Below are 21,873 nucleotides of genomic sequence, written 5' to 3' on the forward strand. Positions count from 1 at the left end.
GAGAAATTAATAGAGCCAACTTGATAACTGAACAGCTGCATACCTACATTCGTGAAACAAACTGTGGATTTATATTTAATTTATATGGTTCAAGATTCTTATCTTAAGTCAAGCTACTGACTCTAAAATTTTGCGTTTGTTTAAGAGCTATACATTTGAACATTGAAAATGAAATTAAATGAAAAAAATATTTATTTACACTGGCAAAGTTGTGCCTACTGTACGTGTAATGCATGTGAGTGGTTAAAAATAGATTGGTCATTCAATACTGTAATTTAATTTTTGTTATGATTAGAAGAGTAGCTCTCTTAATATTATAAAGAGACCTACTCCTCTACACTAAATTTTGTTCCCTGTTGCAAAGAGGTGATACAGCAGCTAGTCTAAATTATATTTTTAAACAATATCAAAAGCATTGATCACAATCACAATATGTATACTATTAAGTTTGTATAGTAAATGTCGGGTTAACTGAGTGGAATTAGTGCTCTCCTTCAAATATGAAGGTCTCTTGTTCAATCCTAGCCAGATGTTACCGGACCTAGATGCTATTTTTCAGTGTGCTATCAATTAATTACTCTAACACAGGACCTTATAGATAGTACCAAGACCAGGGACCGTTCCCTTAACAAAAACTTTAAAAAATACCACTGGCATAGATATGTACAATGAAAAGTAAATGCCAGAATAAGTTAAATTTTTTGTAACTCATCACAACTTTATAAAACAAACGCATAAATTTAGTTTGATATCCGTTTGACATGCGTCAATGATCAAAACAAATAAAAACCACTGATTTTGAGACCATAACTTCAACGTAATCATATGATATTTTTGTGTTAGATATTTCCTTACCTGTTAGTTTGCTTAATACTTAGTCTTCACTGATCCCTCTTCTATAGTGTAGTGACCTCCCCATTAGGCCCGATTTTCAAGGTAATCTTGTGTCCAATCGTGTGTTGAAAAGGACCGGGTCTGTCGATCTGCACTGTACTGTCTTGACCACTGTGCGACACTCGTTGTCCATTGTAGTAAACCGAGATACCTGACTTTATACTACTGATGGTTTGTGGATCAGGCGCTGGTGCACTCAACACACTCACACACACACAGACGAGGAACACCAACACTGCCTTCATGATCAGATGGAACTGGTTCACTGACTGGTTGCTGAAGAAGCTGCTGATTATATATGTGGCTGTGGACCAGTTCAGATTACTGAGAGATGTAGGGACTTCCCCAAAGAATGAGGAAAAGTTACACTCAACTTCACAATTAGAACTCATGAGATAACTTTGAGAGTTTTAAATAAAAAGTTTGCAAGACAAATACTCAAAAATAAAATTAGGATTCAACAAACACATCGAGTTATAAAGAATATTATGTAAAATAAAAAATGGCAGTTAAGAATAATAAAATCATTTATATTTATTTAAATTTGATTTTGCCCTAAAAAATTTTTATGTATCTTGATTTTAGTATACTGGATTTAATAATTTTCTTGTTTTAAACATTTCATGTTTATTTCATTCTGAGGTCAAAATATAGCCTTTTAACCTCTGTCAAAGGAGTTGTACATTCTCTATAAATTTAATATTTCTCAAATTTGAAACACAATCGTTGAGACTATCTTAAGTATATGTTCTTTACTTATTTAGAAGTGTCTTCCTACAAATGTTTCTGTTCCATATTTGAAGTTAAATAAACCAAACAAAAAACCTTAATTGGGCTTACAGTTCAGTATCAAACACTCCTTGAGAAATAGCATGAAAAGTGCTTGCACCAATTTGAATTTGGGCTAAAGATTGGAGTACACCGAGGAATAATTCTTGAAAACTTCCACCTAAGAGAGCTTCTCGGCAAGACTAATTTAACATCATTGCAAAGATTAGGCACAGTTCTCACGTATGTTTAATGTTGGATGCTCATGAATTGTATAATAATAAGAGTAAAGTTATGCCACTAATATCCTAACTAAGGATTAGCTAAGAGTAATATTAGTATTTACTAGCAGATAGCCCTCCTATACGGACAAGGATCCTGAAAACCCTACATAGTTCAGAAACAAGTTAACAAGTTTGTATGTTTAAAGAGACTCAGTCAACAATATTAGACACTTAACCTTCATAAACACAACATCTGACAGTGTTATTAAAACCAAATGTCTTATTAATAAATTTAACAATGTCCTCTATTTTTTCAGCCTACTAACTAAATATAGCGAAAGACATTCTTGTAAATTAAGTGCATACATAAAAAAGAGTCTAATCTTGATCTGTGCTCTTTCCTGGAGTATGAGCATAAATTGCCGGCTTGGGGGTCTCGGACAGACATTCAGACAAACATAACTTGAGGTAAAACTGGTTTTAGGCTTTTTGAGGTCATAAAATAAAAACAAAAAACAAAAATCCTCTTGGTTCCATACTATGTACAAACAAAACTTTAATTTATATAGATACTAGCAGAGTACCCGATCTTTGTACGTGGTTGGCGTATAAGATAAGTATAATACACTTATTGCAGTTATACTCGGGTTTGCATTTGTAATGGGTGAGGACACGTTTTAAGAAAATTTGGTTTATATAGTATAGCACATCTACCATAGCCATAATTTTTTACCACTGCACCTACACAACAGAAAAAAGTAAAGTTCTCACAGCTTTTCGTTGCTGCTTGGTTCAAATTAGCTGTTGTCATGAATCTAAAAAGAATTAATAGTGCTGCACCCTGTTGGTAAACATTATAACCTTTTAATACTATTGAATACCTATCATAGAACCACTTGTGTACCTAGTTGAAACAGCTGGCAAAATTCTTTAATACCTGTTAAATATGAATACTCATAAGGTTAACGTGGGAAACGCTAGAGCCACTGAGGCGGAGTCGGAAAGGATTTTTGAGATAAGAATATGTCTATATGTTAATTAGGAATGTGAGATATCATTATACCAAATTTCAACCCAATCCGACCAGTTATCAATGTGTGATTGAACTTCAAACAAACACTCAAACTTTTACATTTATAATATTAGTAATTCATTTTGGTTAAAACCAAGGTTTGTTTTCAGCTAAGGTAGATAATTATTTGGGTAGATAAAGTATTTTCTATCACTTTTCCCCCAAATTAAATTGAAAATACATACAATCAAGTATATATTTATTCTTTATTTACTAGTTAGAAATAAACGTTCATAGACATGAATGCAATATTATGTTTTTAAGCATTTAAAATAATCATAAAAGGTAGGTAGTGTACAAGGAAAATGTCTATCAAAAGAATTGCAGGTGGAGAGTAAAAGGAAAACAGATTTATAAATTAAACATATTTTTATATAAAAATTTCAAGTTCTTATTTACATTTTAATTCTAAAATATACAATAAAAATAACAATAAATAATATAAGGTTAACATTCTTTTATCACAGCTTATTGGAAAAACATTGGATGAGTACAGAATATCATATCTTTTCTTTCTCTTTGGAACAGAAAACTTCTTCTTAGCTCTGAAACATTAAAAACTGGTTAATTTCCTAAACTTTAAATTAAATTGAGAAAATTAACAGTGATTTTTTAATCTGAATTTATTTTACAATCTGTTCAATTAATTAGGCCTACCTATTAGAACAATAATTAAAATTTAAAAAATTAAAAATTGGCGGGGCACAAAAACCAGTCTATCAACAAGTCTTGCTAAAATAGTTGATAAACGAGCCCCTGCAGAGTTGTTTCTTGGCAGAAGAATGCCAACTATGTTGGACAACATGAAACCAAACCTTAGAGAACAATTAGATCTGAAAATTTGGAAGGAACAACAAAACCCAACTCAAAAGAAAACCTTAAGAGCATTCAGTGGAGGGGAAGAAGTATGGATGAAAAAAGAGAATAACCCTGGTTGGATAGCAGGAACAATAGTCAAACGCAATGGCTTATACTCTTATGAAGTCATGTGTGGTGGAGTGATAAAAAGAAAACATTCGGATCAACTGCGAAGAAGAGAAGGTGCGGTAGACGATGAGGAGGGAAAAGTGTGGTATTTGTAAACAACTTTTAATGTAAACATATCAGTGACAGCTAGAAGTGAGAACTAATCCAAACAGCTGATCGTTATTTCATAAAATGTAATAGTAAACATTGGGAGAAAATTTGTCAAAAATTGAACAAAATTGGGTTTTTGGTGGTTCGTTATTTTGTTTTCAAAGAAGCGAGGCCATGTTTTTATAGCCAAAGACACTCTCACCAATCCGGTGAATACAGAAAATTATTAGAACCTTGATCGGTACTCTAGTTTTCTAGGAGTAGGCCGCGTAAAATGACATTTTGGCGTTACAGACGAAGTCACAGAATGGACAGACAAACAGATAAACAGACATACAGATAGAAATTGAGATAAGACTCGTTTCGGCTTTCTTAGGCTATGAAACGTAAAAATAACCAAAAACTGCATGATTCTAAGCAATGTACAGACAAAACTGTAATTTTATTTATATAGATTATTCAAACAAATCTGTATTTTAGGTCCAACACATGAACAATACTTTTCAATTTGTTAACACACTCACTGTTGTCCAGCATATTAACAGCCAGACTGTTCAACTGGTCTTTAAGTTTTGCCTGTTACTTTCTATTATTGTTTGTAATTTCTTCTTTAACAGAACTAATTTTTAAATCTTTTCTAACCGTAATGTTAGGGTGCGCCAATAATTCTTCTCAAGAAGCGTTCAAGAATATTCATGTTAGATTAACTCGAGAATAGAGATCCCCCAAAGTTGGATGCCATATGTACAAATCGAAATCGGTTTAATCATAAAGTGAATTTTGTTAGCCAATGATAATTTTGAATTTGTACCTAGTAGCCAATTAAGTTCACATGTCTTAAATTCCATTTGTCAAGGGTAAGACTTATCTATTTTACACTTTCTACCTCCGTTAAGGCTACGCTATTTATAAATAACACGGGCTCAGAATAAAGTTTAAATCTTGTTATAAGAATTCAGTAGGAATGTAAGTGTACCGTTATACAGGCTATATGCTGGATAGTTAAATCTGTTATTTGTTTTTCACTTTTATAAAAGATGAAATCATATAAAACTTCCAACACAGTAATTATTTATTAACTATTTTTTCAAAGTGGTTTTTAAAGAACACTGTTAAGGGTGAGCCTCTGTTCTTTAGTATGGACTAGTATTCAGTGGTCAGTTTACCTTTCATTTTAGGTAAAAGTTATTGAATTGGAAGGAATATCTTTTTTTGTTATTGGGAACCACAAGGCTTCACTGCAATCTAATGGGGGATGGAAAAAATGTTAGACAATTAGATAGTACAAAATGTAGGATTATTTAAGTGATGCTAAACTATGACCATAGACTCCTTTAAAATGAGCTTGCAACCAAAAGCAAAACACCAACAGATTAAAACTAGTACCGATAGCTTTAACTTACATATTATACCATTTGAATAATGTATCAAATGTTATAGAATATATAAAAGAAACTTGTAGCTTTACCGAGTACAAACTTATAATGGAACTTATAAAGGATCATAAATTATAACTGAACAGAATACCGTAACTGTAACTTATAATTGATCATAGGATTTTATGTTTTTCCCAATGATTTAACCTAAAATAAATACACTTAACATTTATTGTTACGTTTTTGTTTTACAGTACTTAATTTTATTAAACTAGCTGTGGCCATATGTAGCAGCTCAAAACAAAAAGCATTAAAAAAATATAAGCAAAATAACTGTAGGCTAAATATTGTAACGTGTAATTGACTTTTTGTTTCCTTTAAAACTAATTTAGTAAACCAATCTTTCTATGTGTATATCAATATACTTTACTGTATCAAACAGTTCCTCAAAGATTAATTGATCGGATGAACGTGGCTCGTAATGCATAAAGGACAAGTATAGTCACTTAACTTCAATTTTAAAATAGTTTTCATTGATTTTTGTACAACTATTTTCAGTAGTTTATTTTTTTAGAATTCAGAAGTATTGTTAAAGGGGTTTTTACAACACAATTATGGAATCAATGTACAATAATAGTTTTTTAAATAAAAATAAAAATACTGCTATAGGTTTATACAAATATATATAAAAATAATTTATACAAACTGTTAGTTTATAGGATTAAAAAATAATATATTCGTTATATATTCACTTATAAGGCTTCTCGTAAAGGAATATTATTAAAGAATTGAAACCGGAGTACCCTTTTTGACACTTTGGTACCTTGAGTAAAAAAAATTCATAAATATTACATAAATTACTTTGTTAAAGAAATAACAAATAAGCATTATCATTCTATTGAAAGGCATATAACAAATACTTTCTTACCTTTTTTCCTTCAAACCCCTCTGGCTAGTCCCATTGGCTACCTCGTATTCCTCTTCTCTCAGCTACCAGGGGTGTAGGTGACCCTGCGTCTATAACTGTAGGGGCCCAAATTTAAGTTGTGTACATGATCGTGAGTAATACTGCCGGGGTTGTGAAGTGTCACGGAACTGCTGAGGGAACTGCTGTCCTTCTTTCCGTTGATAGTCATAGAGTAACTGCTTTGGAGAGAGCTAGTGGAGCGATAGTAGGACTCAGGCGCAGGAGCACTCAAGACACTCACACACACACAGATGACGAGTACATACACTGCCTTCATGATCGGAGCTAACTGCTTATCTGAATGGGTGTGGTTGGAGGCTGCTGACTATATATGAGGCTGTGAACAAGTATGGATTTCTTCCTGTCAGGGGGAATACCCAGCTAAGATCACAAGGAAAATGTGTTGCACCAAACTGTGTACTGGAATTATTTATTTCAGTAAATTCCCTTCCAATAGGGAAGAAGCTAGTGCAGGTGGGACAAATTTAACACCCAGTGGGACAAATTTATTGTTTGTTATAGTAGACCCAGAGTACAAAAAATCATTCAAATTTAATATATATTTTAACAATTTGGTTTTTCTTTTCCGAGTTCGTTTGGCTCTTCTACTCAACCGATTTTCAATATTGAGGTCTCAAATTGAAGGTACGCATGCACAGATTTCACATCAAGCATCGTCATATTTTTATCTACTGTATTACTCGACCAAAAAACATAATTCCCATATAGAGAACTAGCAGAGTACCCGTCCTTCGTACGGGGTTGGCATATAAGTATAAATGCTTATAATTGCAGTTATTGGAGAGGACACGGTTTAAGAAAATTTGGTCTTTTAATTTATACGGTATCCTATAGTATAGTGTATCACACATCTACCATAGCCCTAATGTTCTACCACTGCACCTAAACCATGGAAAAAAAGTAAAGTTCTTATTGTATACCACAACTTTTTGTTGCTAGTTGGTTTAAATTTGCTGTGGTCATATTGAAAAATACCCCCGCCACAGCAAACCTGCAGACTAAGCGAATTTCCATTTGACTGATTGGATTTACACTGAAATGTCTACTTAAAAATATAACATTTATTCTCTATTTAAATAGAATTAGTTTAACTAGTACTTAGGTTTGCTGCATCAGGGAGGGTAAAACTGTTTTTTTTTTGTAAAACGTTAATAGTTAGTAAGAAATAAAAACATTTTCCAAATTTGATCAAAATATGTTCATAAACAAGCAAACTACAACAATTTACTTATTCTCCATAAGAATAACATGGGAATTTTAAAATTACAATTTTTTGGAATTTTCTCCGTAACCATTAAGCGCATAATAACGCTTCAATATACTAAATTATTTGTTTTTTTAAGCTCTACAAAACGGTTTGGAAAGAAATTGCTAAATTTTATGTTTTTTGGGTCAAAAATGGGAAAAACCTATTTTTACCCCATAAAACCCCCCGTAAACCCCCGTTCCCATGGTCCGATCATGCTGGATCGCGAACTCGTTCGAATAAACGTAGGTTTACACGTTTGTACCAAATTTCATCAAAATCAGATCATTTTTGCTCGAGTTATCGTGCTAACGGACACATATATAAATATATATATATATATATGAATTTGAACGGATGGTGTTTTTGGCCTCTAGGGACCTCAAAATGAAAAAAAAAATCGGTTCCGCGTCCAGGTCTTACCATGAGTACTACGGTAATAGCTTATTCCCTATATGGGAAATTCGCTAAAAAATACATGATAGTGGTGCACCCTGTTGGTAAGCCTTATAAATAACTTTTTAATGATATTTAGTATCATAGAACCAGCTTGTGCAATTGAAACGGCTGAAAGGATTTTTGAGATATGAATTTGTCTATATGTTAATCGGTAATATCACTTATCATCATACTAAATTCCAACCTTGTCGGTGTAGTATTTTTCGCGTTTACTTGTCACAAACATCCATCCAGCCATCCATCCATCCATCCATCCATCCATCCATCCATACATCCATACTGTAAAGAAAAAAATAAACGTTTTTTACTTACTTATTACTTCAAAATATACTCTTTACTTAATTGATCATTCCATCAACCAAAATCACCTCACACCTTTATGCAATGCAATTTGGCTATTCCATACAGGTGTGAGTATAACAAAAAGTTGCCCCCTGGTGGGGTTTTAATGAATTTAATTTACACTTTTAATTGAACTACTGAGGACATTACAATCACAGAGCTGCGCAGTGTAAATAAAGATGTTAAGTGTGGGCCCTGTAATTAAATATCCCAGAAGTCCGATTTATGGACCGTGAGAGGTCTGATATGTTGTCCTCCTTCACACCTTCTTCAGCTTAATTCTAACACTTCTTAAAACTAATAGATGTGTCTATTTGATCACTCCATGAAATAAAATGTGCTGTTCTGATGAAAGATTGTGATATGAATTGATACTCTGTAAAACTGTAAAATTGCAAATAATAATATTGAAATATTGATTGAAAATATTTGTGAAACTGTTTGTTCAGGAAATATTTATCAAAAGTATGACTTCAAGATGTTTATATACACTGGATTTCGGTTAAGCCGATTATTTATGAATTTACCAATTTGATATTAAATATTATGAACTGAGCTTATAAAAATTGCACTGTCAAAATATATTTACAAAATGTGATCATCAACACTCATTGTGAATACTTTGTATACTTCTTCCAGTTAAGCCATTTACCTCTTTAATTTACCAGTTTTATACTAATGATACTAACAGCTGAAACACAGGATAATGAAAAGATGGTGATTTGTAAAAATACTGTATAATGAGATGATAATTGCAAATGAGCTGTGATACAATAATTAATAAAATTTATACAATGTGATAACCCTTTTTGTGCACAATTAAACAATATTTTGAAAGAGAGAGTGAGAGAGTTGATTGTAAGATTGAATGTTCAAATTGGCGGTTTGTTCATTTTTTAAAACTGCAAAGTCTCGGGAAAACCTAGCCTTGATGATTTTATTTATTTGTTTGGATCACCAGACTCCCCAAAGATGTTCGTAATTATCAAACTGGCCAGTTTACAATTTAATCAAACAGGGACTATTATGTAGGTTTGTGATCTACATCACTCCTTGCTGATCAGTGCAACGGGGCTAATCGACTGCTGAGTCGATTATTTGATAATTTTTTTATTTAGTATTTAATATTTATGAATTTAATGGGAGTCTATCCTCATGACCCTTTATCAACCCTAGCCTTCGACCGAGCACTCTGTTACCCCCATTTACGTTACACAATCAAACTCTCACTATTAAAAAATGTAATACTGTTCAAAAATTATTCTACACATGAAATTCAAACGTTTTAAATAATAATACTGACGATGATAGAATCTGACTTTACATAGAATACAAAAATAATAATATCACAGATAAACATTGCTCTTTAAATTAATACACCATTTCAATTCAATTTAAGAAATAATTTTCATTTGACTAGGTTCACTATTATAACTTAAATCCTTTGTATGACATGACCAAATTTAATAAAACATTTTATCCTGAATCGTGACCATGTGCTCTAAGTAGACCAAATGAAACATGAAAATCTCAGACCAAACCAAACATGATTCATAACTTGTAAAACGAGTGGTACATGTGAAAAAATGTGGCAGATTGGCAAGACTATTTTAATACTAAAACACAAATAACACAAACATTTAGACTACTTACGTACACATGTCGACACATTAACATTCATTCCGACGAAGATTCACGCGTACCGAACATTTAAAAACTGACTCGTGGTAATTTTGACTTTTTGTCTGACCGAGCGGAACATCACGACACGGTTTTTTCTGGTGTAGGACTTATTAATTCTTGTTTTTTCGAGCTGGCGTTTAATGATTCAATTGAAAATACCTTCACGACGACCCGCTATTCGCTAGAAACTGACATTTGCTATCGATATGATGCATGTACGAATTTTCATCACGAACGCGAACAATCAATCCGGCATCTCAACTGTCTCGACTTATTACTAATAAAACACACCCCCAAATGCAATTCGGCGAAATTTTGACAATTGCGATCGTTTGATGCACGTACAATTTCCGCCCGAACGCTAATTTCCGAGCTACGAATTAAGATATTAATAAATTCGTCCTACACCAGCGACAAAACGCGACTTCACATGTTGACTACGCGATTACTGAGCCACGAGTGACGACGAGGACGACGAGACGCTTTGCAGACGACGCGGTTCCCCGGTCTTCGTATCCTTCCGCGTTACGTCATGTTTGACTGACTTGTCCATTGCCTGTCGCGGATTTTAAATCTTTTGATTTGAAAATCGGCACAGAAATCTCCCCTGCCAAAAAAATTGGCCCGAGCGACCTTCAGGTCCGCACGAAGGCCTTTTCCATCCCGGGACAATTTCGACCCGGCGCGACGACGCTTGACGTGGCAACAGACGCTTCATTCATACGACACATTTTTTTGTTCATTTTTCCATTGATTTACATTTAATACATTTAACACGAAACAATTTTACACATAAACATTTGAAATTTGAATAACCAAAATATAAACTCTGAAACTTTAACAATAATAAACATTTTGCTTTGAGGTCGGTATTTGAGAAATAAAAATTGTTGTCAACTGACACATTGTGTCATAAACCAAAACTGCATCAATCCATCAACAATTTGAATGGTGTAAACGCGCACGCTTAACACACTGTAGAATTATCTAGCATTCAGCGTTGAGTAGATGTCAACAATCAGTTCATTGACCCGTAGCGCAGTCGACTGTCAGCTGTTGCCGATGGAGTGGGTGGGGGCGGGGGACATTGTTGTGGTGAACGGCCCGATGTCTGCCTGTCTGTGCGGGTAGGTTCTACTCTCGCCCCACCACAGCTAGAACGTGACCTCTGTTGGCCAGCCTTCACGTCGCTCACAGTGGTTACATAACATGACTCAGATGATTCATTGTTTCTCAAAATATGTAATTATGAAAATGTTTAAAACAATTGACCTCAGTTTGACTCTATTTACTCAAAATTGAAAACTATTGCACATGTAAATATAAATGTAAATATAAATATAAATAATCTCTGTACGAATATGACACAAATAAATAAACAAGTAAACAAACACAGAAATATCAATGTGGATAATTGCCCTAGAGATAACAACTGATACCCTTATCAATGCCAACCTGCCTTGGTAGTAATGCCAATCTGCTTCCTTGTTACCAGACCTCTCAAATTAGTGCTATCACTTTTTGTAAAGAAAAAAATAAACGTTTTTTACTTACTTATTACTTCAAAATATACTCTTTACTTAATTGATCATTCCATCAACCAAAATCACCTCACACCTTTATGCAATGCAATTTGGCTATTCCATACAGGTGTGAGTATAACAAAAAGTTGCCCCCTGGTGGGGTTTTAATGAATTTAATTTACACTTTTAATTGAACTACTGAGGACATTACAATCACAGAGCTGCGCAGTGTAAATAAAGATGTTAAGTGTGGGCCCTGTAATTAAATATCCCAGAAGTCCGATTTATGGACCGTGAGAGGTCTGATATGTTGTCCTCCTTCACACCTTCTTCAGCTTAATTCTAACACTTCTTAAAACTAATAGATGTGTCTATTTGATCACTCCATGAAATAAAATGTGCTGTTCTGATGAAAGATTGTGATATGAATTGATACTCTGTAAAACTGTAAAATTGCAAATAATAATATTGAAATATTGATTGAAAATATTTGTGAAACTGTTTGTTCAGGAAATATTTATCAAAAGTATGACTTCAAGATGTTTATATACACTGGATTTCGGTTAAGCCGATTATTTATGAATTTACCAATTTGATATTAAATATTATGAACTGAGCTTATAAAAATTGCACTGTCAAAATATATTTACAAAATGTGATCATCAACACTCATTGTGAATACTTTGTATACTTCTTCCAGTTAAGCCATTTACCTCTTTAATTTACCAGTTTTATACTAATGATACTAACAGCTGAAACACAGGATAATGAAAAGATGGTGATTTGTAAAAATACTGTATAATGAGATGATAATTGCAAATGAGCTGTGATACAATAATTAATAAAATTTATACAATGTGATAACCCTTTTTGTGCACAATTAAACAATATTTTGAAAGAGAGAGTGAGAGAGTTGATTGTAAGATTGAATGTTCAAATTGGCGGTTTGTTCATTTTTTAAAACTGCAAAGTCTCGGGAAAACCTAGCCTTGATGATTTTATTTATTTGTTTGGATCACCAGACTCCCCAAAGATGTTCGTAATTATCAAACTGGCCAGTTTACAATTTAATCAAACAGGGACTATTATGTAGGTTTGTGATCTACATCACTCCTTGCTGATCAGTGCAACGGGGCTAATCGACTGCTGAGTCGATTATTTGATAATTTTTTTATTTAGTATTTAATATTTATGAATTTAATGGGAGTCTATCCTCATGACCCTTTATCAACCCTAGCCTTCGACCGAGCACTCTGTTACCCCCATTTACGTTACACAATCAAACTCTCACTATTAAAAAATGTAATACTGTTCAAAAATTATTCTACACATGAAATTCAAACGTTTTAAATAATAATACTGACGATGATAGAATCTGACTTTACATAGAATACAAAAATAATAATATCACAGATAAACATTGCTCTTTAAATTAATACACCATTTCAATTCAATTTAAGAAATAATTTTCATTTGACTAGGTTCACTATTATAACTTAAATCCTTTGTATGACATGACCAAATTTAATAAAACATTTTATCCTGAATCGTGACCATGTGCTCTAAGTAGACCAAATGAAACATGAAAATCTCAGACCAAACCAAACATGATTCATAACTTGTAAAACGAGTGGTACATGTGAAAAAATGTGGCAGATTGGCAAGACTATTTTAATACTAAAACACAAATAACACAAACATTTAGACTACTTACGTACACATGTCGACACATTAACATTCATTCCGACGAAGATTCACGCGTACCGAACATTTAAAAACTGACTCGTGGTAATTTTGACTTTTTGTCTGACCGAGCGGAACATCACGACACGGTTTTTTCTGGTGTAGGACTTATTAATTCTTGTTTTTTCGAGCTGGCGTTTAATGATTCAATTGAAAATACCTTCACGACGACCCGCTATTCGCTAGAAACTGACATTTGCTATCGATATGATGCATGTACGAATTTTCATCACGAACGCGAACAATCAATCCGGCATCTCAACTGTCTCGACTTATTACTAATAAAACACACCCCCAAATGCAATTCGGCGAAATTTTGACAATTGCAATCGTTTGATGCACGTACAATTTCCGCCCGAACGCTAATTTCCGAGCTACGAATTAAGATATTAATAAATTCGTCCTACACCAGCGACAAAACGCGACTTCACATGTTGACTACGCGATTACTGAGCCACGAGTGACGACGAGGACGACGAGACGCTTTGCAGACGACGCGGTTCCCCGGTCTTCGTATCCTTCCGCGTTACGTCATGTTTGACTGACTTGTCCATTGCCTGTCGCGGATTTTAAATCTTTTGATTTGAAAATCGGCACAATACATCCATACATCCATACATCGATACATCCAAACGTCCAAACTTTCTTAGTTATAATATTAGTATGATAAGTAAACTGTTGTAATATTGCTTTATGGATGGATTTTTTATTAAACTTGGCAAGTTTATTTATTTCATACTAAGCTAATAATATTTTCCTAAAAATCACACTTCGTTAGTACCCTCCCTGTAGGCAGCAAACCTAGGCACTCATTAAACATAATGTTGTTGAATTAAATTTAATTGAAAATAAATTCTCACAAATGGAATAACGGAAATTTGTTTTGGCTGCAGGTTTACTGCAGTGGGGGTATTATGGAATTTTAATTGATGTAGAAAGAAGACTTTGTGATAGTACATAATTAACTCTAATTTACATAAGATACTAAATAAATCAATCCCGTTGGTCACAATTAGTAGCGCCGGTCGCTTGTTATTTTAACAGCTACTGCAAACCAGCGCTACTCGCTACTATTCGTACATATTTGCTAGCAGCTATGCTCGTGCCTTGCAACATTGTCAGTATGCAAAAGGGCCAATGTTGGTTCTTTGAAAATGCCAAATGGTTTCACTCCCTACCATTTTATTTAGAAACAAAATTTAACTGTATTACTTAACTTGATAATAGTACGTTTTCTAACTCATACTGTGAATACTTATTTAGGCTACCTATGATACAAAACCAATGATAGATTCCTAGGTATAATAAAAGAATAGGTTTATGGTTTACACTGTAAACAAAAAAGCTATCACAATAGTTCCAAATCGAAAAATAGAAAAAAATAGGAAAATAGAAATAAAATATGGAAATTAGGGTAATTTTCTAACATATTTTAATGAAATTATAATCAGGCAAATTGAAATTCGCTCAGTCTATAGATTTTCAGCGGCAGGGGGATTATATTAGTACTGTTTACACAAAAATAAATCAAAAAAGTAAACCTCATAAAACTCAGGATAAGGGCTTAGGTTGATACAGCAATGATTATAGAATCTTAATTATTTCCTATATCCATAAATGATTTCTATTACAACAAATTATTCCGTGTAAAATATTATTACAGCATTTCACAAATATTAGAACACACTCAGTATAATAGATCATAAACATAAACAAATGAAGTAACTGAAAGAATCATGTACCTACTAATGAAATTACAATAACATAATATGATTTGACAGCTCCATTGCATTTAAGTAATGTTAAATAATGTTTAATTTCGGGCTAGTGACATCATTATTGTAAATTTATAATCCTTATCCTATCAGATCTAATATTCGTGCAGTATTTAATATATTTGAACCTGCTGTGTGGAATTGTGAAATCAAAATTCATTTTTGTTCTTTGTTACCATGGATACCATCAATCAATATTTACTTTTAGCGAATTTCCTATATAGGGAATAAGCTATTACCGTAGTACTCATAGTAAGACCTGGACCCGGGACCGATTTACATTTTTGTTTTGAGGTCCCTAGAGGCCAAAAACACCATCCGTTCAAATTCATATATATATATATATGTATTTATATATATGTATTTATATATACATATATGTGTGTCCGTTAGCACCATAACTCGAGCAAAAATGGTCCGATTTTGATGAAATTTGGTACAAATGTGTAAACCTACATTTATTCAAACGAGTTCGCGAACCAGCATGATCGAACTATGGGAACGGGGGTTTATGGGGGGTTTTATGGGGTAAAAATAGGCTTTTCCCGTTTTCGACCCTAAAAACTCAAAATTTCACAATTTCTTTCCAAACCATTTTGTAGAGCTTAAAAAAACAAATAATTTAGTATAATGAAGCGTTATTATGCGCCTAATGGTTATGGAGAAAATTCAAAAAAATTGTTATTTTAAAATTCCCATGTTATTCTTATGGAGAGTAAGTCAACTGTTATAGTTTGCTTGTTTATGAACATATTTTGATCAAATTTGGAAAATACATTCATTTCCTACTAAACTACAGTAATGTATTACCATTTTACAACAAAAAACTATTTTTATCCTCCCTGTTGCAGCAAACCTAAGTACTCGTTAAACTAATTATATATACCTAGGGAATAAAATTTATTTTATTGGCGTAAACCAACACATGGCGCCTATTGGTCTTACAATTTCCCTTGCTTCACTGTGAATGGTTTGCCCTTTTTACTAGTTAGTCCCTAGTTAGCCTAACACTTTTTTACCCACGCCTTAAAATCACTTAATATATACTAAACCGCAATACTCAACTCCACAACACAGTCCAATTACTGTCAGTCTATAGAACAATATAATACAACACTCTTAAGTAATAAAATATGGTAATAATAAGGTAATAAAATATTGTCATAAAATACTTTACGACTAAGAGACCAAAGTTTCATTTTATCAACTTAGAGGGATATAAAATAAATAACTTCAATCCATTAACCATTTTAAAGGTTGTTCGGAAAACCGTCCGATATTAAGTTATAACGTCTTATTTAATGTAGATGATATGAAAATAAGCAAAAAGTTTCCATAATTATATGTACTAAACCTTAATTATGGTTTTCTGTTTAGTTGCTCTGTGCTTAGCAATGGGTACCTAAAGCAGGAAACCCACTAGTCCGACGCTCTCCGACACGACACCTTCCATCAAGTCTCCGTCACCTTCCGACGCCTTCCGCCATTTTAAGGCATTAACCCATTGGTCCGACGGGCACCGACAGTAGGCCTCCGACGAGAAATACACCACCACTCCAACAGTGCCAGTTGCGATGGAACATGTATGTGATCACATACTGTTCACAAGCAGTAGTTAGGGAGACAAGAGCAAATAATAATAAAGTCCATAACATTTATGACGATCTCTGTTAGTATGAGAGATTACAATGGTCAAGGACCTTTTAGACCTACCTTTATAATTCCTGTTACAATTACTTTACTACAGGGAAATTAGCAAAACCGACTAAGCCAATTTATATTTGCCTGAATTGATTTTCAAGGCAAATGTATTCAATTGTGGAGTCGAATCTAAAAAGATTAGTAAGTGATGATAGATTTTTGGGGTTGAATAAAAGTGGAATATGTTAGAGAGGATAAATTTATATTCTTGTCATATAGTACATGCTCCAATCTTTAGGCTATCAAGTGTCTATGTAACTTAGGCCTATATGACTTCTTCTTCTTCTAAGAATGAATGTATTCTTCTTCCTATGTCCGGAGTCGGTTGTGAGGTTATGTAATGTCCTCGTTACTTCATGTGTGTGCTGTTGTGTAGTAACTATAATAGACAATAAAATGTTCCATATCCACATCATTGCGCGTCATTTAATAACCCTAACAGTGGTTATGGGCCCAGAGGCCGTTTGTGGATATGGATATTAATAACTGGAACATTGTGATATCAGTTTGTTCACGGGTTCGTGAGTAACGATTGATCCTAACCTACACATAGGTTGTGCCGTGTGCGACTACGTGAGACTTTTGTTCTTTGTTCTGAAGACAGTACCGACAAAAAATGAGTGCTTCTTCAGGTCTACCTATTGTTGAAAAACTGCAGGGGAGGGAAAACTTCTCAACTTGGAAATTTGCAATGAAGGCCTATCTCGTACATGATGACCTTTGGGATGTCATAGAGGAAACCCCACCGGACCCCATCAGTGATAACTGGAAGAAAAAAGACAAGAAAGCCCATTCAAGAATAGTTTTATTTGTGGATAAGATTAATTATTCTCACATCAGAGACACTAGAACGGCTGCAGAAGCTTGGAACGCCCTGGAAAAGGCCTTTGAGGATTCTGGCTTAACAAGGAAAGTTGGCCTACTAAAAACCTTAGTCACAACCATGCTTGAAAAATGTAAGTCTATTGATGATTATTGTGATAGAATCATAACAACAGCTTTTAAGTTAAATGAAATGAAATTTAATGTTAGTGAGGAGTGGATTGGTACCTTGCTACTCGCAGGTTTGCCTGATCACTACAAACCGATGATCATGGCATTAGAAAATTCGGGAACACCTATCACTGGTGATTCCATCAAAGTAAAGCTCCTTCAGGATGTGAAATCCGAGGACTGGACCGGTGAATCTGCTCTTTATGCCAATAAACAGTTTAGGTCTAATAAGTCGACACCGCTAAAATGTTTTAGGTGCAATAAGCCTAACCATCTAGCTAAGAATTGCCCTCAATCAAATGGTAGTAACAATAAATCTAATAGGCCTAACCAAAACAGTAGGTTTAGACCTAATGAATCTAGATTCTCAGATAGGCCCAATAAAAGTAGGCCTAATGAGTACAAACATGAAAATAGCCATGATACAAGTAAGAAAAATGCTTTTCTGGCTGTAGACAGTCATCGGCGTACCCATAATGAAGGTTTATGGTACTTGGATTCATGTGCGTCCACGCACATTACAAACGATGTAAATAAGCTTAGCAATCTAAAACCAAATAGCTGTACAATAGTTTCAGCAGATGGTTCAGATCTAGTTGCAGTTAGTTCTGGCACTGTAGATCTTGAGCTATAATGGTAGTGAAGTTGTAGACGTAGAAGCCAATGATGTTTTTCACATACCAAGTTCGGCAGTTAACCTACTATCAGTGAGTAAGATAGGAAGGGACACACTGTAACCTTTGACAAAAGTGGGGGTTATGTTCATAATAATGAGACAGGTAATTTAGTTGCAACAGCTCATCTAAAAAATGGAATTTATTGTATGAATACAACAGAAATAAAAAACTGTTTTTATTCTGAGAATAAAGGTATTTTATGGCATCGTAGATTAGGCCATCTGAACCGGAAAGGTATGTTAAAGCTGTCTAAAATATCCACAGGCTTAGACGACAATATTGTAGTGGAAGATCCATGCGAGCTTTGCATAATGGGAAAACAGACACGTTTACCTTTCAAACGGAGCAAAATGTACTCTGAAAATATTCTAGACCTTGTACATACAGATCTCTGTGGACCTATGGAAACTGCATCTGTCGGCGGACGAAGATACTTCTTGACATTCATTGATGACTTCTCAAGACTCATATGTATGTGTATTTTCTCAAAGAAAAATCTGAGGTGACAAAAATCTTCAAAAGTTTCAAAGCCATGGTCGAGAAACAAACGGGAGCGAAAATAAAGAAAATCAGATCGGATAATGGTGGCGAATACGTCAATGAAGAAATGAAGAACTATCTTTCTTCTGAAGGAATTGTTCACCAACTTACGACTCCCTACTCCCCTCAACAAAATGGAGTCGCGGAGCGAGCCAATAGAACATTAGTTGAAAAAGCTCGAACAATGTTGTTTGATGCAAACTTGCCTAAAATATATTGGGCCGAGGCTATTTCTTCAGCTGTGTACTTAACAAACCGCTCGCCTTCAGCAATCCTTGGAGATAGAACACCTTATGAAATATGGCATGGGAGAAAACCCAGTCTAGCTCACCTGAAAGTATTCGGATGCAACGCCATGGTACAGATACCAAAAACGCAAAGAAAGAAATGGGACCCAAAGTCACTAAAATTTATTTTTGTAGGCTACTGTGCATCAACAAAGGGATATCGACTTCTCGACCCTAAGACGAACAAGATTACAATCTCTAGGGATGTAATATTTTTGGAAAACCAAAAAGAAGAGGATCCTGAGACCAGTCAAAAGTTAAATAAGCAAGTTCAGGAGAACAACGTAAACCTTTCAGCACAAATCGAGTCAAGTGAAGATGGATCTGAAGAGAACGAACATCATGCAGAAGATAATCTCCCAAATGAAGATGAAGCTACTGATGATGAAGATTTTCTTGGTTTTGAAAATGAAGACGTACCAAGTGAAGCACCACGACGATCTGCTAGACAGAAGAAACCGAAAACTTGGCCTGATCATGTAATATACTACAGTGAAAAAAATGATGATACAGAAATCACCATAGAAGAAGCCCTAAGTGGTGAAAGATCAAAACAGTGGCAACAAAGTATTGACAAAGAAATACACTCCTTGATAAAAAACAAAACCTTTGAAGAAACTAGCCTACCTATAGGTGTAAAACCATTGAAAACTAAATGGGTACTAAAAATTAAGCCCACATGTGAAAACCAAGAAGAAACTCTCAAGGCGAGACTGGTAATCAAAGGATGTAGCCAGATAAAAGGGATAAATTACGAAGAAACGTTCTCACCTGTGGTGAAATATTCATCCATACGATACCTCATATCCTTGGCAGCCAAAGAAGATTTGGAGATAGATCACATGGATGTGACAACAGCCTACTTGTACGGAGATCTTCATGAAGACGTCTATGTCATACCACCCAAAGAGATCGCTACTTCAAAGGATGGAAACGTTTGGAAATTGAAGAAAGCCGTCTACGGATTGAAGCAAGCTGGAAGAAATTGGAACAGAAAAATAGACGAAGTGCTATCTGGATTGAACTTTACGAGATCTCAAGCTGATCCGTGTGTTTACTATTCAAGACAAGGAAATAACCTACAAGTTATTGCTCTATATGTCGATGACATGCTGTTCTTCTCGAACAACAAGAAATCCATGGAAAAGACGAAGAGTACTCTCAAGACTCACTTTGATATGAAAGACCTTGGACCTGTCAACCATTGTCTCGGCATGACCATCACTCGAAACAGAGAAGCTGGAAAAATTTGGATCTCTCAAGAAGACTACACCAAGAAAGTGCTACAGAGATTCGGTATGAGCGAAGCGAAGCCAGTAACTACTCCACTTGATCCAGGCTTGGACTTCACAACAGTAAGTGACGAAGAGACGGACATGGTGAGTGTTCCATACCAAGAAGCTATCGGTAGTTTACTGTATTTGTCACAAATAACAAGACCAGACATTCCTTTTGCTACCAACTTATTAAGTAGATTCAATAACTCTTACAGTAAGGTACACTGGTTAGCAGTTAAAAGAATTTTTAGGTACTTAAAAGGGTCTGTTAATTTTAAATTGGAATTTTCAAGGGAAGAGAATAAAAATGTAATAGCCTATTGTGATGCAGATTGGGGAAACAAAATAAATGAAAGATATTCTGTTACAGGTTGTTTGTTAAAATGTTCTGGTAGTTTAATATCTTGGTTCAGCAAAAAACAGAGAACAGTAGCATTGTCCACTTGTGAGGCAGAGTATATGGCATTGTCATTTACAGTTCAAGAATTGTTATGGTTAAGACAGTTAATCTCAGAGATTGATCCAAAAAAATGCTCTGAACCCATTTGATGTATATTGTGACAACAAAGGTGCTATTCAGTTGACAAAAAATTTTGTAACTAATGCTAGATCAAAGCACATAGATATTAGGTATCACTTTTTGAGACAACATGTTGAATCAGGGGTTGTTTGTATTAAGTATCTACCTTCTGAAGAAATGTTAGCAGATGTTCTGACCAAGCCCCTAACAAAAGTTAAACATGAGAGTTGTGTACAACATTTTGGAATTGTTAGGCATAGTTAGTTTAGGGCCTAACATATTCTTTTCTGAAATGCATAAACCTAGCAAAAATGAAACATGTTTGTTTAGGGGCCTAGTAAATTTTTCTGTGTGTTTTACATATTTTGCTGAATATAAATTTAAGGGGTGGTGTTAGAGAGGATAAATTTATATTCTTGTCATATAGTACATGCTCCAATCTTTAGGCTATCAAGTGTCTATGTAACTTAGGCCTATATGACTTCTTCTTCTTCTAAGAATGAATGTATTCTTCTTCCTATGTCCGGAGTCGGTTGTGAGGTTATGTAATGTCCTCGTTACTTCATGTGTGTGCTGTTGTGTAGTAACTATAATAGACAATAAAATGTTCCATATCCACATCATTGTGCGTCATTTAATAACCCTAACAGAATATAGTGGCTACTTTAGTTGGATATTACTCCAATCGAAGAAATTGAGCTGTGGCAT

The 21,873-nt window shown here is 34.3% G+C and overlaps 1 protein-coding gene across 2 annotated transcripts in view; it reads left to right on the forward strand.

The window, feature by feature from the left end:
- The window catches only part of LOC128985518 (coiled-coil domain-containing protein 170-like), an 83,177-nt gene that overhangs the window by 31,763 nt on the left and 29,541 nt on the right, over positions 1-21,873 (forward strand). The window contains exon 1 of one of the 2 annotated variants that reach the window (XM_054405101.1): positions 17,062-17,827. The exons of the other annotated variant lie outside the window; for it this stretch is intronic. Within the exon in view, the coding sequence (XP_054261076.1) occupies positions 17,488-17,827 (340 nt within the window). The 5' untranslated portion in view covers positions 17,062-17,487. Of the gene's footprint in view, positions 1-17,061; positions 17,828-21,873 lie in introns of those variants that run through there. 2 annotated transcript variants of the gene reach the window in all.

This window comes from Macrosteles quadrilineatus, unplaced genomic scaffold (assembly GCF_028750875.1).
Source record: "Macrosteles quadrilineatus isolate MER2022 unplaced genomic scaffold, UCM_ALF_1.0 Scaffold_2__2_contigs__length_208266976, whole genome shotgun sequence".
In the NCBI taxonomy this organism is placed as follows: Eukaryota; Metazoa; Arthropoda; class Insecta; order Hemiptera; family Cicadellidae; genus Macrosteles; species Macrosteles quadrilineatus.